This window comes from Mustela putorius, unplaced genomic scaffold (assembly GCF_011764305.1).
Source record: "Mustela putorius furo isolate JIRA1106 unplaced genomic scaffold, ASM1176430v1.1 tig00537227_pilon_pilon_pilon, whole genome shotgun sequence".
Lineage (NCBI taxonomy): Eukaryota > Metazoa > Chordata > Mammalia > Carnivora > Mustelidae > Mustela > Mustela putorius.
Window position 1 is genome coordinate 2,785,912 of NW_025422368.1, and position 22,995 is coordinate 2,808,906.

The window sequence follows — 22,995 nt, forward strand, 5'->3', positions numbered from 1 at the left end:
GGAGGAGCGAGGGCGGGAGGGGGAGGAGGGAGCCAGGCTGGGAGGGAGGTGGGGGGGTGGGGAGGGAGAAAAAGAAAGAAAATATTTTCCGTGTCCCCGCCTGCAGAGTCAGTGTGCGGTTTGGGAGAAAATGTGTCGGATATTTTGGGGCGGTCACGTGGGCGGGCGGGCTCGGAGAGGCCCCGGGACAGTCCCAGCCTAGAGCCCGTGCCCCCCCAAAGCCCCCCGTTGCCGCGAGCCCCTGACACTGCGACGCCGCATCCCCGCGACCGCCCGACGCCGGGACCTCGGGGCGTCTCCGGCCTCCCTTCCCCCTCCCTTCCCTCCAGGTGAGTCAGGCGGGGAAGCAGGCTCGCCGCCGCCCGCGGACGCCTGGGTCCCCGCCGAGGTGGGCTGGGGGCGGGGGCGCGGGGCAGCTACGCTGCTCAGTCCCTGCCTCCGCTGCTCTGGCAGTCCGCAGCGCTGGAGGGGCTTCCTGCCCAGCTTGGGGGTCAGCCCCGCTGCGGGAGGGAATAGGAAAGATTTAGACCGACTGGGGCTGGGTTGGGCTTCAGCGAGACTTCATTTGGGGAGAGCGCTTGGGGAACAGTCTTCAGCCAGGGGGTTTCTAGCCTACTTTTGCGCTTTGGAGCGCGAGGGAAGACAGGGTTCCCTTCTGTGTGGAAGGACCTCGCTAGCCCTCCCTCAGGCTTCCCCAGGGGAGTCTGACGGGTGAACTTCTGGTCCAAACTGGTCCAGGTTCCTCCTTTCCTGGTGGAATGGCCCAGCTGGGACATCCAAAGGGCAAGGAGACATCCAGAGGCAAGTGCTCCGAGCCTTTTGGGTCCTGGAGTTTGCAGAGACAAGTGGATAGGATAGGGGTCTGAGAAGGTTCCTTAAACTGCACTTCTGTATTCCCTGTCACTTGTCCCCAAGCAGGCTGTGAGTCTTTGCTCCCTCCAGCCAAGGATGGGGGCTACTCAGGAGTATTCGGGAGGGGAGGCAAAGGGAACAAAGGAAGAGCAGCAAGACTGGGCCAGGGACCTAGGAGTCCTAGTCTGGGAGCCCCATTGACATGCCTTTCTGTCTTCAGCAGTGACAGCCCAGTCCCCTCAACCTGACCCAGTATGTAGGAGGGCAGCTCTGCAGGTGGCCAGAGGGTAAGAGTGCGTACCTTGGCTGGGGGGGGTGGGGGTGGCAGGGGAGGCTAAAGAGGGGTCTGTAGGGGGAAAAGTTGAGATGACTGTGCCCCTTCAAGGCCCATGTACAGGGTAGGTGCAATTCCAGACCTCAGGTCTGAGGCTCCTGCTCTTAATATCACTCCTCTGATGCCGAGTTTGGGTTGAGGACCACAGGCAGTGTCCCATATCCTTGAGGCAAGAAGAGAGAGGAAAGGGGTGGGGGGCACGAGGTAGTACATGCAGGGTGCCTGGAGCATGGGTATCCCAAATAGACACACACACACACACACACCCCCCACATGCATGCTCCCGTACACACACGCATGCACACTGTAGCTTAAAGCCTGGTAGGCAGAACAGGGCACACCCCCCCCACCCCGGCACACCCCCACCCCTGGCTCAGAAAGCCACCTAACTGGCACCTCCAGTTCCCCCCTCTGCCCCACCCTGCCCGTGCCCTCCATTGCCCACACACATTCCACTGGCATTGCCCGCCTGCCTGCCTCCTGGGCACTGCCCCTCCCTGGGGCCAGTGAGGTGGAGGGAGGGCACCTGGGGATGAGAGGTGGAGACTCAAGGGTCTTGACTCCCCCAAGGGTGGCACAAGGCCAGGGAAACCCAGGCCACCGCTGCCTCCTGGGGAGCAGGCTGGGGGCCCAAGCTAGAGCAGAGGATGCCTGGGTTCTCTGCCCAGGCTGGGGATGGGGTCATGGAAAAAGGTGGTCGTGTTTATACAGGGGGGAGGGGGGCAGCGGGTGGAGAGCAGCCGACAAGAGCAGCTTTGTTCCAAGCTCTAGAGCAGGCCAGGGCGGCAGGGAGACTTGCTCCCCCCCATCCGGCAGCCCCCTTCATCCATGCCCTCCCTCAACTCCACCTCAGCCCTAAGAGAAGCAGCTTTGTAAGGGCCCCCGTACCCTAGTCAGCCCCGCCTCCATCTGAGGTGGCATCTTGGGAAGAGAGAAGGGTTCTCTTCCTTCCACAGGTTCCCCAAAGAACCAACGCTTCTGGGTCCCTAGTGCAGGATTTCCTTTTACTCTCTGTACCACTGTCCTCAGTCCCTTGGTGCCTTCCTCCACCCAGAACCTAAGACCCTCTGGTCCCCTTCCCTTCCCAGCCAGGGCAGAGGAACCAGGGCTCAGAAATGGATGACTCTCTGTGTCCTTCCCTTCTCCACTCAACTCTCAAGTCCCTTCTCTGAGGCAAAATAGGTGGAAGCCCAAGGTGAGCTGGGGTATCCTTCCCTCATTACAGCTTCATTCCTCAGTAAGGACCAGGAGCCTGAGCATCCCTCTCTGGGACACCGATGTCCTCCTGCCCCACACTCAGGTCGCCGTTTCCCACCCGTAAGTGAGAAGCAAGGACAGTGAGTGCTGGAGCCAGAGCTGGGGCCCAGTGGAAGGCAGTCTGAAGAAGATGGGGGGGCTCTTGTAGCTTCTCACCCTTGGCATCCTAGGGGTTAATCCACCTGGAATGTGGCCCAGCCTGTTGAGCTATGGCCCAGGGGCCTCTGGGGCCCGGACTCCTGGCTCCACCTGGGCTTAAGCAGGGATGAGGACTTGAGGGAATAGGGGAAGGAAAAGGAGGAGGACCCTAGGGACTTGGGGGTCAGCCTTTTAGGCCTGGGGAGACACTGGGCTGAGGAGTCTGAGGGCACTGGGGATATGGGTGATGCCTCTTGAGGAGCAAGGGTTGCTTCTTGCATCAGGAGTGAGTGAAGGGTGGTGGTGTTAGGGTCTAAGTTTCTGTAACTTCCACGAGAGAGTCTGCCCTCAGGAGTTTGAAGGCCAAGGTAGATGAGAGATAGAAAAGAAAGAAGGGAAGGAAGGAAGGAAGAAAGAAAAGAGGGAAGGAAGGAAGGGAGGGAGGGAGGAATGAAGGGAAACAGAGGTACAAAGATGTAGAGATACTGGTCCTAGAAGCAAAGACTGATGAAAAGAGATGCAGAAATGCCTATCACCTACCTCTGGGCCTGCCCACCCCATGATCTGTATGTGTTTCATTCTCAGTCTTTCTCTGTCCTTCCGCACCACAATCCATTATGGTTCTGGCTGGTAGAGGAGGTACCCAGGCTGGGTGACTCTCCTTCCCCCTAACTCCCCTAGAGTGGGCAATTCTGGGGCTCCTGGGAAAGTCAAACTTTCCTTTGTCAGAGCATCAGGAGAGAAACCACCTGCCCAGTCCTTGGATTCCCATTTCCTCTCTCCTTCCTTCCTTTGTCCCTCCCCTGGGCTCAGGTTAAACATCTACTGGGGCCAGGCCACACTTGAGGGAGGGGAGGATGTAGGGAGGGCTTCCTAGAAGGAGAAGGCTCAGAGAAGACAGAGAAAAGGAGTTGGGGAAGTAAAGTAAGGTGAGGACAAGGAAAGGAGCTGCTCCCTGGCCTCATACCTAGCACTCAGTGGGGCTTCCATCAACATCTGTGGTTTTGAAGGAGAGTAGGCAAGACAGGTTAAGGAGTGAGGGATAATGGAGATAGAGATCAAACTGGGAGAGGGGGAACTGGAAGAGGGAGTATTGAGGAAGATGGGGACAGAAGAAAATGCTAACTACAAGAGAGCTATGGAGGAAGAGAAGGTACAAAGAGAAATGACATGAGACACATGGTATTTAATATGTGCCCTAGATTAATCTAAGCGCTTTACATATGTGAAATCATTTAATCCTTACAACAACCTTATGAAGTAGGCCCTATTATTCCTAACTGACAAATGAGGAAACTAAAATTCAGCAAGGGGAGATTAAGTAACACACCCAAGGTCCAGCTAGTGAGTAGTGGGGATCAATGCTGGTAGCCCAGCTCCAGAGTCAGGGTTCCTAACCACTGGACCACTACTCCTTTCCAGAGAGATGTAGGGCCCCAAACTTACAACAGAAATATGTTTGCTTTCCCCAGAGTGGTAGAGAGTTTAGTCTCTTTCTTCTTCTTCTTCTTTTTTTTTTTTTTTAAAGATTTTTAAAGTTTATTTGACAGAGAAATCACAAGTAAGTGGAGAGGCAGGCAGAGAGAGGAGGAAGCAGGCTCCCTGCTGAGCAGAGAGCCCAATTCTTATTTTTTAAAAATTTTAAAAAAATATTAAAATAAGCTCTATACCCAACATGGGGCTTGAACTCACAACAGGAGGGTTTGAATCCTGGCTCTACCACTTACAGCCTCGTGATCTTAGGCCAGTGACTCAACTTCAGTTTCCTCCTCTATGAAATGGGAATCCTAATTCCTACCTCCCAGGATTGATGTGAAGGTTAAATCAAGGGTCTAGGGCTCACTCTTGGGCTTCACAGTCACGTGTCAGCTTAGGGGTCCTCTCTGCCGGGATTCCTAAGACCTGAACTAGTTTACCCTTCCCTGGAGAATTTTTTTCCTCAACCTGCATAAGATCCTGCCCTGCCTTCTACCCTGGGGTAGAGCTAGGGTGGTGCAAACCTTAGAAGCATGGAGGGAAAAGGCTCTAAGTGAGAGAGGGCCAGGGGGCTTGGAACCTTCTGGTGATCATTCTCTTATCTTTCCCTTTCCTCTCTTTCTCCCCAGGACTCTTGGAGACCCAGTGGGCAGGCCAGGAAGGGCGGGCACGGAGCCTCCCAGGCTGGGGCAGTGGGCATGGGCGGGGGCTGTGGCTGAAGACCTCCCCCGCCCATTGCAGACCCCAGGGGACACAGCCTCTCTCACCACAGCGATGGCCACCAATAAGGAACGACTCTTTGCAGCTGGTGGCCTGGGGCCTGGATCTGGCTACCCGGGGGCTGGCTTCCCCTTTGCCTTCCCAGGGGCTCTCAGGGGGTCTCCACCTTTCGAGATGCTGAGTCCTAGCTTCCGGGGCCTGGGCCAGCCTGACCTCCCCAAGGAGATGGCCTCTCTGTGTGAGTCTCAGGGACCTTGGGGGATGAGGGCAGGGGGAAACTGGAGGACATTTAGAGATGGGAGCTAGAAAACATTGGCACCCTAGTTAGCAAGGCGGGGCAGGGTTGGGGTTTGATCTAAAGTAGTAGGGGACAGGGGTTGTGAGAGGGGGTTTGCATGTGGAACAAATGACATTGTTTGCAAATGAGAGTTCTCCTGCCCCCAAAGCCTAGAATGTTGCCTCCTGAGTCAACTGGTGGTGGAGAATATTTTTTATGGGCAGCCAGGGGTGTGTCTGGGGAAGTGTGAGGCTCCTGCCTGTATGCTGTGGTGGGTACAGTGGGGAACAGCTTGGGGGTGAAGGAGTCTGGAAGGCCAATCAGCTGACTGTGATCAAGGGGTGAAGCTGGTGAGGCAGCTTAGAGGCAGACAGCACAGAAAAGAAATGAAATAGTGCCAGGTGCCCAAAGATGTGTGGGGTCAGGGAACTCTCCTCTTGGTGGTGGGGATGGTGGAAACAGCTGCAGAGAAGGTGGCCCTTATACCATAAGTAATCCGGGGAGGTAAGGGGGTGTTCCAGAAGCATCCTTTCCTCCAGCCCTGTGGGTTCTGGACTCCTCCCCTCCCTCTAGCTCTGGCGTGGTGCCCACATGCTGTGCAGATCCCTACTTGTCCCTCAGGCCTGCCCTCTTTGGGATAAGCCTGAGTGCTGACAGCAGACAAGCGTCAGGCCTCTCCTCTTGCTTCTGGATCCTCTTGCCTCCCACTTCGTAGTGGGTCTTCTTGACCAAGCCATGACAGGCGTGGGTGCCCAGGGGCTGGAGGGCTGGGTGGCTGCGTTCTGCTGGGGGGTAAAGGGGCCACATGTGAGCAGGTGTAGAGAACCCTCACCTGGAAAGAAGGGGCAGTGATGGAAGAAGAGGCACAGAGAAGGGCAGAAAAGCGGAGGCCCAGAGACGGAGAAGGAAAAAAAAAAAAGACAGAAAGATAAAGACATCCTTTATAGCCCCGCAAGGTCAGGGAGAGAGAGGTGGGAGAGAAAGGGCCCTGCCTTCAGGAGGGGTGCACATGGAGGGTTGTGTGTTTGTGTGAAGGGGTGACTAGATGGGCTGGCAGCTCTAGTGGAAAGAGTGTGCTCATCTGGAGAAGGTGTGTGAATGTGTGTGTTTGTGAGTGTGAGTGCACATGTGTGTGTAGACCATATACAGTTGTCTAGGCACAGCCTGTCCTCGAGACTCTCTGCTCATACATAGATTCCAGTGCACACAACAGAGTCAGTGTGAGGAGGCCACATTTAATAGGGCTGTTGACGGTGTGTCTGGTTGCTGAGGCCTTCTGGTGGCACGTCTGTAGACCAAAAGGGGATATTTGGGTGGTATACAAGTGAACAAGAGAGCACAAAGCCCCCTTTTTGGAAACCTCAGCTGGACTTCCCCTGCCTCATTTACACCCCATGAATCTATCCCAGGGCCTGAGGAGGGAGAAAGAAACCACCCATCGCACAGAGAACGGAGAATCCTACAACTCAGTGCCTTGGGACTTGGTTTCCCTAGGTTCTGGGAGAGGCTACTAAGGGAGCGAGGAGTAAGGAGGGAGAGGAGAAAAAGAATGGTAGTGGGGGAATGCTGAGAGCATGTGGCCAAGTCCCCAAGGAAGTTCTCCTGTGCTCTGGACACGCTGAGATCAAGGTCAGGGATCAAAGCAAGGTCAAGGCAAGGGAATGGGTCACACTGGGCTCTATCCCAGCAAGGCTGCACTGAAAGGGGGGAGGGGGACTGAAAGGAGAAATCCAAGGGAGGAGCCAAAATCAGGGCAGGTAGTTGGGGAGGGTGTGGCTGGCAGCAGGGGGGTGGGGAGGGGGACAGGCCTGGGCAGAGAGGTGCTGGTGGGGTGGAGAGGAGGGGAAGGCTTGGGTCCAGACAGCCTGCATGGGAGTGGGGCATGCAGGGCCCAGTGGCAAATGAGAGGGAGGCAAAGGGGAGAGGAAGGGATTCTGGGGTCTGGGAGACTTCACAAAGTGGGAGAGCAGCTGAGGGGTGAAAGGGCATAGTCTCTCATTTCTCTGTCCCATTGTCCCTTTTTGCCTAGGGCCACCCAGTGGAGAGGGGTTGGAGGCCTAGATCGGATGCCAAAGTCACACTCACCTTGAGTCTGTGTCTCTCTCTTCGCCCTCTCTCTCTCTTAGTCTAGGGGAGGGAGGGTGGTGCATGAAGGAGTCTGGAACTTCTCCCTGAGGCTGCCTCCTGGATCCTACTGCTGGGTCCCTAGCACCTTGGAGACATCCACATTGAGAAGGGAAATCTTGCTCCACCTCTTGGGGTTCTCCAGGGGCCTGAGTGGGTAAGGCAGGCATCTCAGAAGTGGGGAGGGGGAGGGGGAAGGGAGGGGGGCATGTGCTGTGGAGGCAAGCACAGGCCTGTGTGCATGGAAAAGCAGAGGGGTGTGTGTGTGTGTGTGTGTGTGTGTGTGTGTGTATATGTGTGTGTGCGCGCGCGCGCTTGCTTGCTTGCTTGCTTGCTTGCTTGTCCCGGTGTACGTGCTCACACAGGTGTATGAAACCCTGGGGTCTGCGTCTCTCTGTATCTCTGTGTTTATGAACACTGATGTGTTCTATTTGCTTTGTCAAGACTACAGGGAACAGAGTGGGATGGGAGGGAAGGGAAGCCTTGCCCTCTTCCCTGCTTGAGGAGATGTCTGTGGTGTAGAGGACTTAGCCCTGTTTATCCTCTGAACTTGGTGACAGTGTCCCTGGGGCAAGGAGCCCAGGCTGCACTGCACTAAGTCACATGGAGAAACTGAGGGCAGGCTGGCACAGGAAGAAAAAGAGTTCTACTTAAAAGAAACTGAAAAAAGACAGACTCAGGGACCTAAGTGAGGTGACAGAGAACTACACAGGCCAAAAGGCACAGACACAGAAAGAACCCAGACGCTGGGAGAGGAGGCCAGCAGAACAGGCGGGTAAGGGTGGCGAGCAGGCAGCGGGCGAGGCCTCCTCCAGGAAAAAACCCCAGCCCACTGCCTCCTTCCCCTCCCCTCCCCGGTCTCCACTGCTCAGGCTCGGGCTCCAGCTCCAGGCCTACACAAACGGGGCTTTGATTGCAACAGGAAACCTCTCTGGCAGGGGGGGGGGGGGGAGCTGGGCAAGCCGCCGCCACTGGGGCCCAGGCTGCACCCCCCTCTCCTGGCCCCCTACCCAGTCCCAGCCCCCATCCTGCCCGGCTCCTTCTTTACACCCCTGCTTTGGGCCCCATCCCTCATTCACACCTCCCTTCTCTCTTCTGCTGCCCCCTCCTCCAGAGACCCCCTCTCCCTATTGTCCTTCAGGTGGGACTCCTAAATTAGGACTTACCCTCAGGGTGGGGCTTCTTGCTTTGAAATGCCCCCTCTTCACCTTTTTGAGGGAAGGTTTTGGAAGAAAAGGAGAATTTAGCATGAGGAATTCGGAGCCACTTATCCTCCAGCTCTATCCAGAAGGTGGCAGGAGGGGGGAAAGGAGGGGTGCATAGCAGTAAGCTGTTCCTCCCTCCACAGTCCCTAGTTGGCCAAACTCATCATTGCTGGGGTGGTAGAGGCTCGGGAGGGGTGACCATGCAAGACCCTGAGTGCTAATGGCCCTGTTAGTGGGGGGAGGGGTACACTTCTCTGCCTCTGAGGTCTTGCCTTTGTGGGGCTCTAGCCGGGAGGGGTGAACTGTGGTGGTGGTGGGGATCATAGATTGGGAGGGGGGGGTGAGTCAGGCAGCAGCCCCCCCTCATACTCCCACCAGGCTGGTGGAGAACATCTGGTTCCCATGAAATGCTAGAAGGCTAATGGGTCTAATTGCTGCAATAAGGGCTGGGGGGACTTTGGGGATAAGAAGGGGCACTAGATTCCCCCATCCTCTTACCCTCTCTTCAAGGCTGTGCTAAGACTGTCTAGAATGGGGGGGTTGGGGTTGATGGGAAGGGTGGGCCTGGCACTCTAATGCCTTGTCCCTTATAAGGCCCCCTCTCCCTGCAGTGCCTGGGAAGCACACACAGATGGGGTCATGAGGAGTGGGGTGCATCTGGTGAAGAGAAAGGGGGGTTATTGAGGACTCATGACTTCCTGGAGCCCTCCACCCCCCTCCTGTGCCCCACTCCCAACCCCCCTCCCTGTGGCCTGGCCACTTCTGGTTCTAATTACCAACCAGGCAGGGCTGACTTAATTGGGACCTTTCAGATTTCGGAGGAGGAAGGGGGGGTGGGGGACTGACAGCCTAGAGTTGACTAATCAGGGCTCTTTTCCCCCTGGTTTTGGGGGTACTTCCCATTTTATACTTAATTGATTTTTTTTTTTTTTTTACCACTACCCAGAGACTGACTCAGAAATCTATCATTCCCCCACACCTTCTTTTTGTGTGTGTGTCCGGGGCTGGATTGAGAAATGGGGTATTTGAGGTCGGGGGGCAAGAGCAGGGAGCTCACATTGGGTTGGAAAGAACGCTGCCTTCCCACTTCATCCCCACTTCAACCCCCCCCCCCCCCCCCCCCCCCCCCGCGTCAGCTCTGCCACCCCGGCCGCACTCCCCATTCCCCGCCCTCCACGAGCCAGGCCCTCCGTCCCAGCCCCGCCCCCCCACCAGCTCGCCCCCCTAGTCCCGGGCCACCACCCCGGCCCCTCCTCCGCACCCGCCTTCCTTCCCTGCCTACTCCTGGCACCCCTTCCTGCTCTTTATTCTTACAAACTGGCGCCCCACTCCTGCAGCACCCCAGTGCGCCCCCCACCCGGTACAACAGATTCTTAGAAAAGCGCGCCCCGCCCTGGCCCAGCCGCAGCAGCCGGGCGGGGGAAGGGGCCGGCCGGGCGCCGCTCCCGCTCCCCCGGCGCTCCCCGTGCGAGCGGCGCTGACAGAGCCGGCTGGGCCGGCCCGCCGGGCGGGCGGGCGGGGCGCGGGGGAGGGGGCGGTTTCCGGGAGTCGCCGCCGCTGGCGCTGTCCCGGGGCCAGGGTCCCCGATTCGGCCGGGCGGCGAGGGCAAACTCTTGACGTGGCCAAACCCCAGCCCCCCTCACCCACTTCTCCGCCGGGCGAGGGCGCTCAGTGCCCGGAAGGGGCTACCGAGGGGACAGCGAGGCGGCCCTCGGAGATCTGAAGGGCACTCAGTGTGGCACTGAAGGGGAGAAGGGCCAGTGACTGCCCATGGGGGGTGATGTGTAATGAGAACAGTTGACGACCGGACCCGAGAGTTACAGCCGAGAGGGACCCTTGGCACTTTGGGGCCACTGGCACGGTAGAAAGTCTGGGGGAGGGGAGTTGGCACTCAGCAGGGCAAGTTCATCGGAGGCGCGGTTGGCACTGTAGGGACAGTTTGGGGTGGCAATTTTGTGCTCGGAAAGTGAAGTCAGGCTCGAGGAAGGGGCACTGAGAGAGGCGGTGGAGCGACTGGGGAGCGTCAGTCGCGGGACGGGGCTCAGAGATCTTCGAGGGAGGCAGCCCGGGACGCGGCGAAGGGAGGACGGCTCCGGCTGGGAGGGGTAGACTCCCGGCTGCGCTGGAGGGGGCGGGGGACTCCGCGGCGGCGCTGGCGACGGCCTGGGCGGGGTGGGGCGGGGCCGGGTCAGGAGGAGGTGAGCGCGCCCGGCCACCCGCCCCGAGGGGGGTTCCCGGAGAGTTCACGGCGGGAGCGCGCTCCGGCCCTTCGACCGGGGGTGGGGAGAACGGGAAGGAAGGAGGAGGCCGCGCGCGCCGAGCCGCAGGAATGTACGGTTCGGCCCCGAAGCGCGCGCGCGGAGGGAGAGGGAGGAGCCAGGCCTGGGAATGAGGGGGTGGAGGTAGTGCAGGTCCCCGAGCTCCGAAGAACTGCCGGGCGCCCGGAACCTCCATGTTCCCCTATCCCCCGTCTTCCTTGATACCCCTGCCTGTATCGACTTGTGTGCAAAGAGTGCTGGGGAGAGGAGGGGGAAACTCAAAAGGAAATGCGTGTGCTTGGTTCCTTCACTCCTTCCCCCTTTCCCGACCAGGGCACGCGCCGAAGTGCAAATGCGTGCAAAGCCTCGGGGCTGTGGAGACAGAATCCTTAACAGCATTCTCCCGAGCTAGATGTGCTTGCACAAGCGTTTGTGCAGCTATGGTTTTGTGTGCGTGCAGATAAATGCACGCGCACTGTTGCATATTTGCAGATACGTGGTGCCTTCCTAGATAAATGCATGCACGGTTATGTGTCTAAGCAAGCGCGCGCGCCGGGTGCGAGTGTGTGTAAGTGTCCGCTCCACTCCCAGCTCCGCTAATCTTAGTGCCCGGCCCCCTTCGCTCTCCAAGCCCCACCCCCCCACCCCTCCGGGCTTCGCTTTTACAAAAGGTCTCCCCGGTGTTAGCCGCCGAGGCGCCCAGAGTGAGCCGGACCGCGGCCAGTGCGGCAGCCCCGGCTTTGCGCCCCGCCCAGTCCCTTTCCCCTGCTGGGGATCCCCCTCTTCCCCGCCCACCCCTTACCCCCCATGCAGCCTGGCGCCCTATGCTAGCCTTCCCCCTCCCCCCCTCCAGGAGCGGGGCGCCGCCGGGGGAGGAGGGGGAATCGGCTGCGGGTCCTTGGTGTTCCTAGCACCCAGCTTCTCTCCAAGCCGGGTCGCAATGTACGACTGCATGGAAACGTTTGCCCCGGGTCCGCGACGGCTGTACGGGGTGTCCGGGCCCGGGGCCGGCTTGCTGCGCAGAGCCACCGGCAGCTCCTGTTTCGCCGGATTTGAGTCTTTTGCCTGGCCTCAACCCGCCAGTCTGCAATGTAGGTACCAGAGCCCAGGGGTGGGGTGAGGGGTGCAGGAGAGGCAACGCCTCCCCCTTTCCATGTGTAAAAGGTGGAACCGGGGTGCAAGCGGAGATTCTCACTCTATGTGAGGGGCGGCTGTGTAGGAAAGAGAGGTACTGGCCCTTTAAACGTGGGGACCTCAGCAACTCCTTTGGGTGTGTGCCGTAGTGTTTGGAGTGTGTGTGGTTTTTATGGTGGGTGTTTAGCTAGGAGCTGCGGTTGATGCCACTCCAGAACTTCTGGGGATAGGGAGAGACCGAATTGCTATTGGTAGCTTGTGCCCGCAGGTCCGTGGCCCGGAGGGATATGGCACCCAGGACCGTGGGTGGCGTTTGTAGAGTCCATGTGGGAAGTTGAGAGCGTAAAAAATATTTGCAGAGCGTGTGAATCCCTGGAGTGTGCAGCGCCTTATGTAGGCGGTGTGGCTGTGAGTGTAGGGGGGTCTCTCCACGCCTTGTCGCCCTCCGACAGCGCTGGCAGGTCCGCATGGCCCTTGCGTGGGGATGTTTGTGGCGTGGGACCGGGAAGGCGTGTGCCCCTGCGTGACTGCGGGGGCGGTTTTGGAAAGTGCCGTGTTCGGGCGTGCATCCTGTGTGCTCTGCGTGCGGAGTGGTCCGGGTGGTGCACACAACGGGGAGAGGGCTGGGCTCTTGCGCCCCTCCCCCACCCTAAAAAGCAACGTTTAGAACTGTGTATAGGGTTGTATGCGGCGAGACGACTTTTTCCTAGGGCTCCGACACGCACAAGTTCAGTAGAAAGCGAAAAGTTTACCCAAAGTCTGTTGACGGTGGGGGGTGGCCCGCAGGAGGCAGCGGCACGGAGAACTGGACTCCTGGGTCCCCAAATATCCATCTTCCCCTCTCTGTGAAATGGGAGATGCCAGGCCTGGGGCCCTGGAACCCCTTTCCAGAGCGGTAATAAAAAGCTGGGGACTGAGAGGCAGTAAAAATGAAGTCCAGATGAGAGGCGGCTTTGAAGCCTGGGCCGAAGTGCCTGGCGGGGGTGGGTGTGGGGAGGAGCCGGGAGGGGAGCCTTGAACACCCCCCAAATTTACCCGGGGCTGGGAGTGCGCTGGTAGCCGGGTGCGGACGCCGGGGCGAGGGGCTTGTGGGCAGCTGGGAAGGGGCGGGCGGCGGGCGGGGCGGAGGGCGCAGGGGGACTGCGCGCGCGGGGTCACCGAGACCCCGCCAACGCGCCTCGCTCCTTGGCTCTCAGCAGCGCTGTTTACGAGAGTTTGGCTCCCCCCCTTTACTTTTTTCTTTACTGCTCTTTTTCCTTCCTTAGTGTATTTTTTCTTTTTTTTGGGGAGGGGTGCTTTTGGTTCCAGGGCAATGCTGCTCATAGATTGGAGGAGGGAGGTGGCAAGCAGAAGATCCAACTTTGGGGGTGGGGCGGGGCAAGAATTAAAAGTGTGGCATTTGTAGGGTGGAGAAAGCATGGAACTGTTATTACTTTGCACCAAATCCTGGTGACTTCTTAACCTTCCTTTCACTGCCCAATAGGAAGGGGAGTTGGGGTATGTTGGGAGGAGTGCTGAGGTGCAGAGACTTTCTCAGGAGGGGTTTTTGTGAGGGCTGGGTCCTTTTTTCAGGAGCTTGGCAGTCTCAGGGACTTGGCTGGCAGTCTGTTTTTTTGCATTTCAATTTGGACCAATAATTTTGGCCTCTAGGGTCTTGGTGGGCTTCAGGCCTGCTCCACACACTTTCAGAGAGAAAGTAGTTTAGACCTATGTCTGCTTTGGGGAAGGGAAGAGTTCCCTTGAGGAGAGGGCCACATGGTGTGTTTGTGGGTGTTTGCCAGAGTCCTGGTGCTGCGCTGGCAGGCTGGGGGTGTTTGTCTGGTCGTGGAGCTGCTCTCTTGCAAATGTGAAGCTGGGTGTTGTGTCAGTGACTTGTGCCTCCACCGTGTGGCTGGAGTGAGTGTGCTTTTACCCCCGCCTGTGTGTTCTCCCATTCCAGGGGTGGTTGGGCTATGGGGGCCCATGGGTAGTGTGTCTGCTTTTGTGCCCTGTGTGCTGTGGATGTGTGAGTGTCTCCCAGGAGGTGTGTGTCAGACTGTGAGTCTGGGATTCTCAGCCCTGTGCCTCGCAGCTGGGAGCGTTTACAGCCGGTTATAAAGAGTTTGTTTGAAGCTCCGCTCAGCCTGGCCAGGAATTTCCTCAATTTCAGCAATTTGGGCTTTAAAAGGAGAAAAACCTAGAGCCCACCCCCCTCCTTCCCGGCAGGGGCCCCTGCCTAGCTCCTGTTGGGGTCTGGGCCCAGGGCTGAGAAGACTCTGAGCAGGCCTGAGCCAATTAGCTCTCTTGTGCCCTTTGCCCCCAGAGCCCCTGGGCTGCACTCTAGGGTTCAGGGGGCGGGCTTGTGCCAGAGGGGTGCCCAGAAGGGGTGACACTACCATTTAGACAGGAAAAGTTGTCCCCAGGGCTGTCTCCCTGCGGCCCCCAGTCTTGTAATTGCCTGGCACTGCCCCATGCCAGTCTGACCGCACCCAGGCCCTTTCGCAAGAGAGGAAATGAGGCAGCGCTCTGCGGGCAGGGAGGGCGTCAGCGCTGGAGCGAACACCATCCCACGCACTGGCCTGTGGGCCGCACTTGTGCCCTCCTAGGATGTCAGGAGGGGTCCTGAAAGGCATTCCAGCCCGCCCCGCATCTCTCCGCCCCAGCGCCTCCTGGAGTCCCCCCCACCCCCACCCCGGTCCTGAATAGACTGGAGGCACCTTCTTTCCTCCCCTCTCCTCGGTCCTTTTCCAACTGGAAATCTCTCTCTAGCAGGATTCTTATGCTAATGGGGTCTGCGTGTGGGTGGGTGGGGAGGGCTTCCCTCCTGTGGGGTGGGTGGAGCTAGCCCAGAACCCCGGCATCCTGGGCATTCCTTCAGCCCTGCTGGCGGCCTGGGGCCGCCCTTTTGACCAGGTGGGCCACGGCAGGTTAGAAGAAGAAGGTGCTCACGAGGTGGGTGTGTGGGCCACTCCTCAGGGAGGGTCTCAGCGTTTTCTTGCACTAATTGGGCTCTCTAGGTGTGGGCATCAGGTCCTACCGGTTGAATAATTTATAGATTTTTCCAGCCTTGGAAGATGAACTACAGACCCAAACAACCCGCAGAATCAAAAAGGTCTCCCAAGTAGCCTCCTGAATAGGGAGGGTGTCCTCCCAGCCACACATGCTCAGTGTGGCAGGGGCTGAGAACCACGCCCCCCCAACCTTTGAGCTGCAATTGGGTATTTGTGTGGGAAGTTTAGGAGTGAAGACCTAGGCTCAGAGAGGGTCCAGAGGTAGCTCCCCTCCCCCACGAGCCCTGTTTACCCACTGTCACCTGACTTTTCCTGCTTTGCTACACCCCCAACCTCTTCTGGACCTGAGAATCAGAGCAAATATCTCAGTCTCTCCTTCCCCAACTTCTCTTGAGTCCCTGCAGGCCACTTATACTTAGTCAGAGGATCAAAGCGGCTTGGCTCCACCATCAACTGGTAGTGTGGCCCTGGGCTGGCCACTTCCCTCTCTTGGCTTCCGTTCCTTAGGTGTAAAATCAGGCTATTGCATATCTTCTGACCTGCTTTCTTGATACCTGTGTCTCATTTGCTCCGCTGCCTCAGTGGTTCCTGGAGAAAAGGACACTGGCAGTTATTTGTGGGGAGGGGGCGGTATGATAGGCAAAAGCTGGAAGATTATCTACCATGTACTACTTGAGAGAAACTGAGGACCTCTTCCACCTACTGAATATCCCATCAGGTCAACTACCTGGGCGCTAGCTGCTACTTGCCTACTGGGCCCCAGAACTCTTGCCTCATGAGGAGGAAGGTGGTGGGAGGTAGATGATCTGACGAGGTGGACCAACATGGACATGACAGACAGCGACTATAGAGTGCAGAGCCACAGCCCATAACCCCTCCCCCTGCCCACTTGATAGCTGGGGAAACTGAGGCCCGTGGCAGTTAACTGCCAGTATGACCTGGACCTGGAATTTGGGGAACTGAGCAGTGTCACGAGGGCTTGGACTGGCACTGTTGTGCAGGGAGATGGCCCGAATGCAGGAGGTGCACTAAGAGTGGTTTTCTGGAAGCATTTGCTCTGGGGCTGTACGTGGTTGTTGGGACTTTAAGTCACCTTGCCGGAGATGTGGTGGCACCGCTGAGCTGGAGGGAGAAGTGGGAATGGGGTAGATGTGTATAGTGAGGGTGCCTGGAGAAGTGAGGGACCCTGCTCCCTGACCCTCATGTCACTGCTTTCCCCCCAGCGGTGGAGACGCAGAGCACTAGCTCAGAGGAAATGGTGCCTAGCTCGCCCTCGCCCCCTCCACCTCCTCGGGTCTACAAGCCTTGCTTCGTGTGCAATGACAAGTCTTCAGGCTATCACTACGGGGTCAGCTCCTGTGAAGGCTGCAAGGTGTGTGAGTAGTGGGGGTGGGAGCCCTGGGCCTCGGGTCCAGACTAGAGGGGCAGGACCCTGTGTGTGAGTGGCTCTCACTGGGGAGCGGGAGGGGCTGCTTTTCACAGACTTGGCCCCTAGTCTGGTGGGGGCCTGGGCCGACCCACAAGGCCCCAGAGAGGCTGGTATACTCCCAGCATCCTGCTTCACTGCCCACCCCCACCCCCAACTCCAGGGCTTCTTCCGCCGCAGCATCCAGAAGAACATGGTGTACACGTGTCACCGTGACAAAAACTGTATCATCAACAAGGTGACCCGGAATCGCTGTCAGTACTGCCGGCTACAGAAGTGCTTCGAAGTGGGCATGTCCAAAGAAGGTATTGCCCCCGCCCCCAAGCCTGGCCAGAGCAGGAACCCTCCCAGCCCACGGGTGGTAGCTACCCTCTTCCCGCTGGCCCGCTGCCACTTCCTTGACCTCTGGGACCTGGCCTGCCTTGCCGTGCTGCTTCTGCTTCTTAGTCCCCGGCCCCTCCTATTTGATGAGTACCCGCCCATTCACCCAGGAGGCCCAACCCCTTGCCCTTCTTCCCTCTCAGTGCTTAATCCTTTCTCTGAATGAGTGAATGGGGCTTACTGGCTCTCTTTGCCTGGTTTCATGGGGAGAAAGTTGGGGGGGGCTTGATAGTTGCCTCCCTGCTCCCAAGCCTGAGGTGGATCTGGGGTGGCCCCCTCTCCTGCACCATTGTGCTGCCAAGGCTATAAGTGGATATCCTGCCGCCTGCATATCCTGCCCCCCCCCCCCCAGCTCCTGCAGGGTGACAGGAAGGGCAGGATGGAGCCGAATGGCTTGGGGAGGGAGCAGGGGCTGCAGGCCCTGGGTGGGGCTGGAGAGAGCCAGCCTGGGAATGGGAGCTCATAGGAGCTAGGGAAACTGAGGCAGCGATTAGGGTCCCAGGGAACAGATGTTCATGATAAGGACAGAGGACAGGATAATTTGGGTGAGAGGGGATACCCAGAGGGAGGTTCTGAGGGTCCTGACCCTCTCTATGTACCTTCACCCCCAAGCTGTGCGGAATGATCGGAATAAGAAGAAGAAAGAAGTAAAGGAAGAGGGGTCGCTTGACAGCTATGAGCTGAGCCCTCAGTTAGAAGAGCTCATCACCAAGGTCAGCAAAGCTCATCAGGAGACCTTCCCCTCACTCTGCCAGCTGGGCAAATATACCACGGTGAGTCCAGTGAGGGCAGGGGACCCTTCACTTTGGAGACTGTGGGTTTGTATTGAGGTTACGGTCTAGTGCTGAGGACAAGGAAGGGCAACAGAATGCAGAGGGGAGAGTTTGGGGTTTGGGCAGAAAGAAGATAGCCCACCAGGGCAGGCTTTAGCTTGCATTCCCACCTGCCTTCCCTGTAGAACTCCAGTGCAGACCACCGGGTGCAGCTGGATCTGGGGCTCTGGGACAAGTTCAGTGAGCTGGCCACCAAGTGTATCATCAAGATCGTGGAGTTTGCCAAGCGGCTGCCTGGCTTTACCGGGCTTAGCATTGCTGACCAGATCACTCTGCTGAAGGCCGCCTGCCTGGACATCCTGGTGAGTTAAGCCCGGAGGCCTGTCTCCTTCCACAGCCTGTGAGGCCAAGGAATTGGTCTGCACAAAGATCTCATTATCTCCCCCAACCCCATCTCCAATCTGGGACTCCCCAGATCTTTTCTAAAGCCAAGCTTTTTTTGTCTTCCTCCTGCCCAAGACCTGATCCTACACTTCTGGACGCCCTGCCTCTTTCCGACCTCTCTTCCCTCCCAAGCTTTAGATTCCCCTCCTCCGCCTCCCTCCTGTGCCTGCTGTAGGTTGCCCTCCTTCAGCTTCTAACTCCCTTCCATGCACCCCATCACCTCTTCTCTCCACCTGAGATGGGCTCTTCCCCAGACACAGCACTCAGCCTTCCCCTTGCCTACCTCCAGATGCTACGGATCTGCACAAGGTACACCCCGGAGCAGGACACCATGACCTTCTCCGATGGGCTGACTCTGAACCGGACCCAGATGCACAACGCCGGCTTTGGGCCCCTCACAGACCTCGTCTTTGCCTTTGCTGGGCAGCTCCTGCCACTGGAGATGGATGACACAGAGACTGGTCTGCTCAGTGCCATCTGCCTCATCTGTGGAGGTGCGGGGGCGCCCCCTGGTGGTTACATGCGCTCCTTTCCCACTGTACCCCATACCTGCTCTCGGACCAGGCAGGAGACCTTGGTCCTTCATTGTTGCAGCTGCCCCATGTGCAGACTTCTCAGAGCCAGTACAGCGTCCCAGCAGCGCTGGGGCCTAGGACAGAAAGGAGAGCAGAGGAAGAGCTGAGGAAATCCCAGATGACTGATGCTGAGATATAGCGGTCTGGGCAGGAGTGATTTACCAGAGGGGAGAAGAAGGTGTGGGGCCTGGAGCAGGGGAGGTGGTCTGGGTAGGAACCATAGGAACCATAGGCAAAGGGCTGATGGGTCAGATTGGGGTGCCTCGGGGGGCCATAGGGCAGGGCCAGTTGGGATGGGCCCTCTCACTGTCTCTTCCAACTCTTCCTCTCTCACAGCTCTGTGCTTGTTCCTGCAGACCGCATGGACCTAGAGGAACCCGAGAAAGTAGACAAGCTGCAGGAGCCGCTGCTGGAGGCCCTGAGGCTCTATGCGCGCCGGCGGCGGCCCAGCCAGCCCTACATGTTCCCGAGAATGCTCATGAAGATCACGGACCTTCGGGGCATCAGCACCAAGGGTCAGTCATGAGGGCACTCCTCCCCTCTCCAGGCACCTGCTGGTCTCTCGGGTCAGGCAGGCAGGCAGACAAGCGAAGACCAGAACAGAGCATCAGGGGCCCTGCACTGGACTCCTAGCTCTGCCGCAGGCTGGTGGCAGACTTCGGGAACATTCCTTTACTTATTGTACCTTGTTTTCCTGTTTGGAAGCTAGACTGTATTTAACAGTTACCCCACCAGTTGTGAGAACTAAGCAAGTTAACAGAGCGGGCTTCGAATGGCTCTGAACTAAAAATGCAGTTCCTCAGTGGCTATAGCCGCATTTCAAGTGCCCAGGGGTGAGTGAGGACTGTGCTGGATGAAGCAGAGAGAACCATCCTCACAGAAAGTTCTTTTGGACAGTGATGATTCAGAAGGATGTGTGGCAGATAGTAGGGGTTCAGTTGGTATTAGCTGTTATTCTAAAGCTTAGTAAGAAATGACCTAGGAACAGTGGGCCAGCTGTAGACATGGGAAGGGGGAGTGCCTGAGGGATGGGACTGAGAGTTGGGCCGTGATCTTGGAGCCTAAGAATGGGATAAGTGGGCAGCAAATTTGGCAGAGAAGGCAGGTAGAAGCTGCAGCAGAGGAGTGGCTCCCAGAGACCATGGAGTTGGGAGAGGGTGAGCTGGGACAGAGAGGTGGCAGGCTTGTGCTAGGTTCCTATGGTTTCCTGTGTGTTCCCAGAGAGAGAAAGGTTAGGGAGATGGCCTCAAGGGGCATGGGCTTCTGCTCCCTTGAACATCTTTGTCCCTCTGTTGCAGGAGCAGAAAGGGCCATTACCCTGAAGATGGAGATTCCAGGCCCGATGCCTCCCCTAATTCGAGAGATGCTGGAGAACCCCGAAATGTTTGAGGACGACTCCTCGCAGCCTGGTCCCCACCCCAAGGCCTCTGGCGAGGATGAGGTTCCCCGGGGCCAGGGCAAAGGGGGCTGCAGCCCCCAGCCTGACCAGGGCCCCTGACTTCCCTGCCGTGGGGGTTGGGGCTCCAGGCAGCAGACTGACCATCTCCCAGACACTGCCAGTGACTGGGGGAGGACGTGCTCTGCCCTCTCTCCACCCCTTCCAATGAGCTCCTTGTTTTTGCCAAAGTTTCCAGGGGTGCCTCTGTGTTCATCCCCTCCCTGTTCTAACTGGCTCCCTCTCCAATCTTGGGGCCTTGCTCTGTTCCCACCAGGAGAGAGGGCAGAGGGGTGAGCCTCGGTTTGGACTCTAAAATCTCAGCACTGCCCCTCAGACACCAGGGTCCCAGGCTCCCCAGGGCAGAAGGAAGACCCTGCCAGTTCCACAGCCCCTTCCTCTGCCAGGTGCTTAGGCCTCTGGGAGCAAACAGGAACACTAGAGACCAAAAAGGGGGCATGGGGGGGCTGAGCCCACCCTCTTGCCCCTGCCCTTGGTGCCTCGTGCCGCTAATGCACCTGCCAGGTGTACGCTGCCCTCGGAGCCCCAGCCTCGTGCCAGGTCAGGTTGGGCCAGGCTGGGCCCTGCATTTTTGGGGGGCCCAGAGGGTGAAAGGGACAGACACAGCTCCGTTAGGCACCTCTTTGCTTGGGCCCAGAGTTGACCTTGTGCCCTCCGTTACAAGTCCCTCCCTCCCCCAGTCCCGTGTTGTCCCCCACCCCTGTCATGTGCCTTGGGCTTCCCCTGCCTCCCATCTCAGCCACTGGGGCAGGGACCCTCCTACACTACAGAGGGGCCAGGGGATCCCTCTCCCCCTAGTGCCTTCCCCACTCCTTGATCTCCAGAGCAGCTTGGCCCAGGGAGGGGGGTGGGTGGGCGCTGCTTAGCTGATCCTTCCCTGACCCAGAGGAAACCTCTATTTATTTATTAGCTTTTGTTTACACCCTGGACTTGACCCCTTCCTCCAGGGGTCTTGGGAGGGGGAGCCCAGGGCCCCTGTGACCCCTCCCTTCTTCCTCCAATCCCCAGTTTGTATTTAGCTGCCAAATAAGATTCCCACTGGCTCCCCTTTTTCTCTGGGGGCGTCAGGGTGCTGTTCCCTCCCCTCTGTTTACATCTCCCCTCCACCCCGCTGTATCGCATATTGCTGAGTTTTCTATTTTTGCAAAATAAAGTGATGGAAACTCATGGCACATGACTCCCTCTGGGAAGAGGTGGGGGAAATGACCTGGCTCACCTGGAGAGGGGCTGGGTGAGTCTACTGGATTTTGCAGCTTTCTGAGGGAAACCAGGGAAATTGGATGAGATGCACCTAGATGGGGGTGGTGGGAGGGTGGGGGAAGGGAGCCCATGGGGCCTACCCTGGGTTTTTGGGCCTCCCACAGCCACCAGGTGTGGGCTTTTAGATTGGGCCCTGTGGACCTCTGGGAAGGTGTGAATGGTCCCAGAGGCCTTTAAGGTGTCCCCACAGCCCTGGTTATGTATATGTGATATCTGCCCTTCTCTGGGGAGGGCGTTCATCGAAGCTGCCTTTGGCTCTCATGAGGGTCTCTGGCCCCAGAACCACCACATCCCACATCTGAGTTGCAGTGTTTCTGTTTTACACCAACCCTCTCTTTACTTCATGAGCTCCCCTGCTCTGTGACCCCACTATCACCTCAGAAATCACTCCCTCTGCCCCTTCTGACCCCACTGTTCCCTTTGGTCCTATCTCTCCTTGCCCCCTTTGGTCCTAATATCTCTCCTTGCCCCTGCAACACCGCCACCCTCAGCGCATTGCCTGTGGCCTCCCCACTCCTCCTCTGCAACTCCCCCTCCATACCCCGCCCTACAAACACTCTGTGGCCCACCTTCCTCACTGGGACCACGCCCTGCCTACCTTGTGCCTGGCTTTCTTCCACCTTTCTTGGAGGTTGACCTGTGCATGTAGGAGAGAGGTTGGGGATGGGGGGGTCAGAGAGAAAAGAAGAGTGGGGAAAAGCAGAAGAAGAAAGTGAAAGAAGCTGTGGTGGAAACCACAGGGCCTATGGGGAAGGAGGGGTCGTCGCCATAGTAACCCCTGCTTGTGGGGGAAGGGTACAAGGGCTGGTAAGCTGAGGCCAGCTGAAGAAGCACCCCCCCCACCAAGAAGTGCCCCCACTCTGTTCCAGTGGCTCTTCCCAGCAGCAAAACTCCTACAATCCACCTGCTGCTCACACCCACCAAGAGACAGGTGCTTGTCTACATGTGGTGACGTGTCAGTCAGTTCCCGCCATGCAGATCCCTCTGGCAGGCAGAGGAGGCCAACCTGTGAACATAGATCTCCAGTCCAGCTCCTTCTCAGAGCTCCCTGTGGTCAACTGTGGGTTGGAAGCCGGTATTTTCCACACCCCATTTTCCTCCCAGTCTTCATCCTTGCCCTTGCTCCAGCGGCCGTGACCTCCAGCGACCGTAACCCCACCCTCGGCTTCTTCCATTTCCCTCCTCTCCGCCTTTCCCAGCCTCGGCCGCTGCCTTCTTGGCACTGCCCCCCCCCGCCCCCCGCCAAGTCTCGTTCTCTGAGCCTGGCCCTGTGTCCATCTCCAACTTCCCAGCTGGCCGGACCTTGAATATCTCAGCCTCTCTGCTTCTCACTGTGTTCCTTCTCATCCACGGAGTCTATTATCAAGCGCTTAGGTTGTCCCGGGTTCTCTTGGAAGCAGTTGATGTGATTTAGCTCATTTAATTATCACGGCAATCCTCAGTTCCCTGGGACCGATGAGAGGAAGCCACAGGAAGGTTAAATAACTGCAGAAGTTCTCAGGGCTGTCATGAGAGATCCAGGATTGGAGCTCAGGCTGTTTGGCCCCAGAGCCTGTGGCATTCAGCCCCCAGCATGATAGAGTGGGCACTGGGTTTTCAAAATGAGTGCCCATAGTCCCTTACATTCCCCTTCCCGGTACTTACTGTCTCCCTATTTCTTCCTTTCCTAACATGTTCCTGTATGAAGAAGTGGAGAGGTCACACCAACTTGGGAAGTAGGCAGCCCTGGACGGAAAGCCCATACCCGCGAATTGTTAGCTGGGTGGTCTTGGGCAAAGATTTTCATTTCTTACCTCTGAACCACAATATCTATCTCTCCTCTTAGCCTCTATATCTGTAAAATTTGGGGGCTGGGGAGATATTAACCTGTGGCTGTGTCATGGGTTAATTATAATATTGGACACCCCAGCATGTC

At 57.9% G+C, this 22,995-nt stretch overlaps 1 protein-coding gene and 1 long non-coding RNA gene across 11 annotated transcripts; one reads left to right on the forward strand and one right to left on the reverse strand.

Annotated features, from left to right (window-relative positions):
• The first annotated feature begins 61 nt into the window (after positions 1-61).
• On the forward strand, positions 62-20,987 carry RARG (retinoic acid receptor gamma). 9 transcript variants are annotated; one of them, XM_004774635.3, is made up of 11 exons: positions 62-329; positions 1,073-1,139; positions 2,275-2,381; positions 4,687-5,015; positions 15,989-16,137; positions 16,355-16,496; positions 17,185-17,345; positions 17,531-17,707; positions 18,079-18,283; positions 18,721-18,879; positions 19,663-20,987. In XM_004774635.3, exons 4-11 carry the CDS (start codon positions 4,832-4,834, stop codon positions 19,860-19,862), a joined length of 1,377 nt encoding a protein of 458 aa, XP_004774692.1. In that variant the 5' UTR covers positions 62-329; positions 1,073-1,139; positions 2,275-2,381; positions 4,687-4,831; the 3' UTR covers positions 19,863-20,987. The 9 variants fall into 9 exon arrangements, with proteins under 9 accessions (XP_004774692.1, XP_004774693.1, XP_012902350.1 ...); XM_004774636.3 differs by lacking the exon at positions 2,275-2,381 and adding an exon at positions 2,412-2,503; XM_013046896.2 differs by having other exon boundaries at positions 1,076-1,139.
• LOC123389995 lies at positions 11,890-21,791 on the reverse strand. Of its 2 annotated transcripts, XR_006604675.1 has the most exons (5): positions 21,679-21,791; positions 18,339-18,438; positions 18,073-18,225; positions 17,516-17,743; positions 11,890-15,353 (listed from the first exon to the last, which is right to left on the reverse strand). It is a non-coding gene; the product is annotated as an uncharacterized LOC123389995 (long non-coding RNA). The 2 variants fall into 2 exon arrangements; XR_006604674.1 differs by lacking the exon at positions 11,890-15,353 and having other exon boundaries at positions 16,399-17,743.
• Between the last annotated feature and the right edge of the window lie 1,204 nt (positions 21,792-22,995).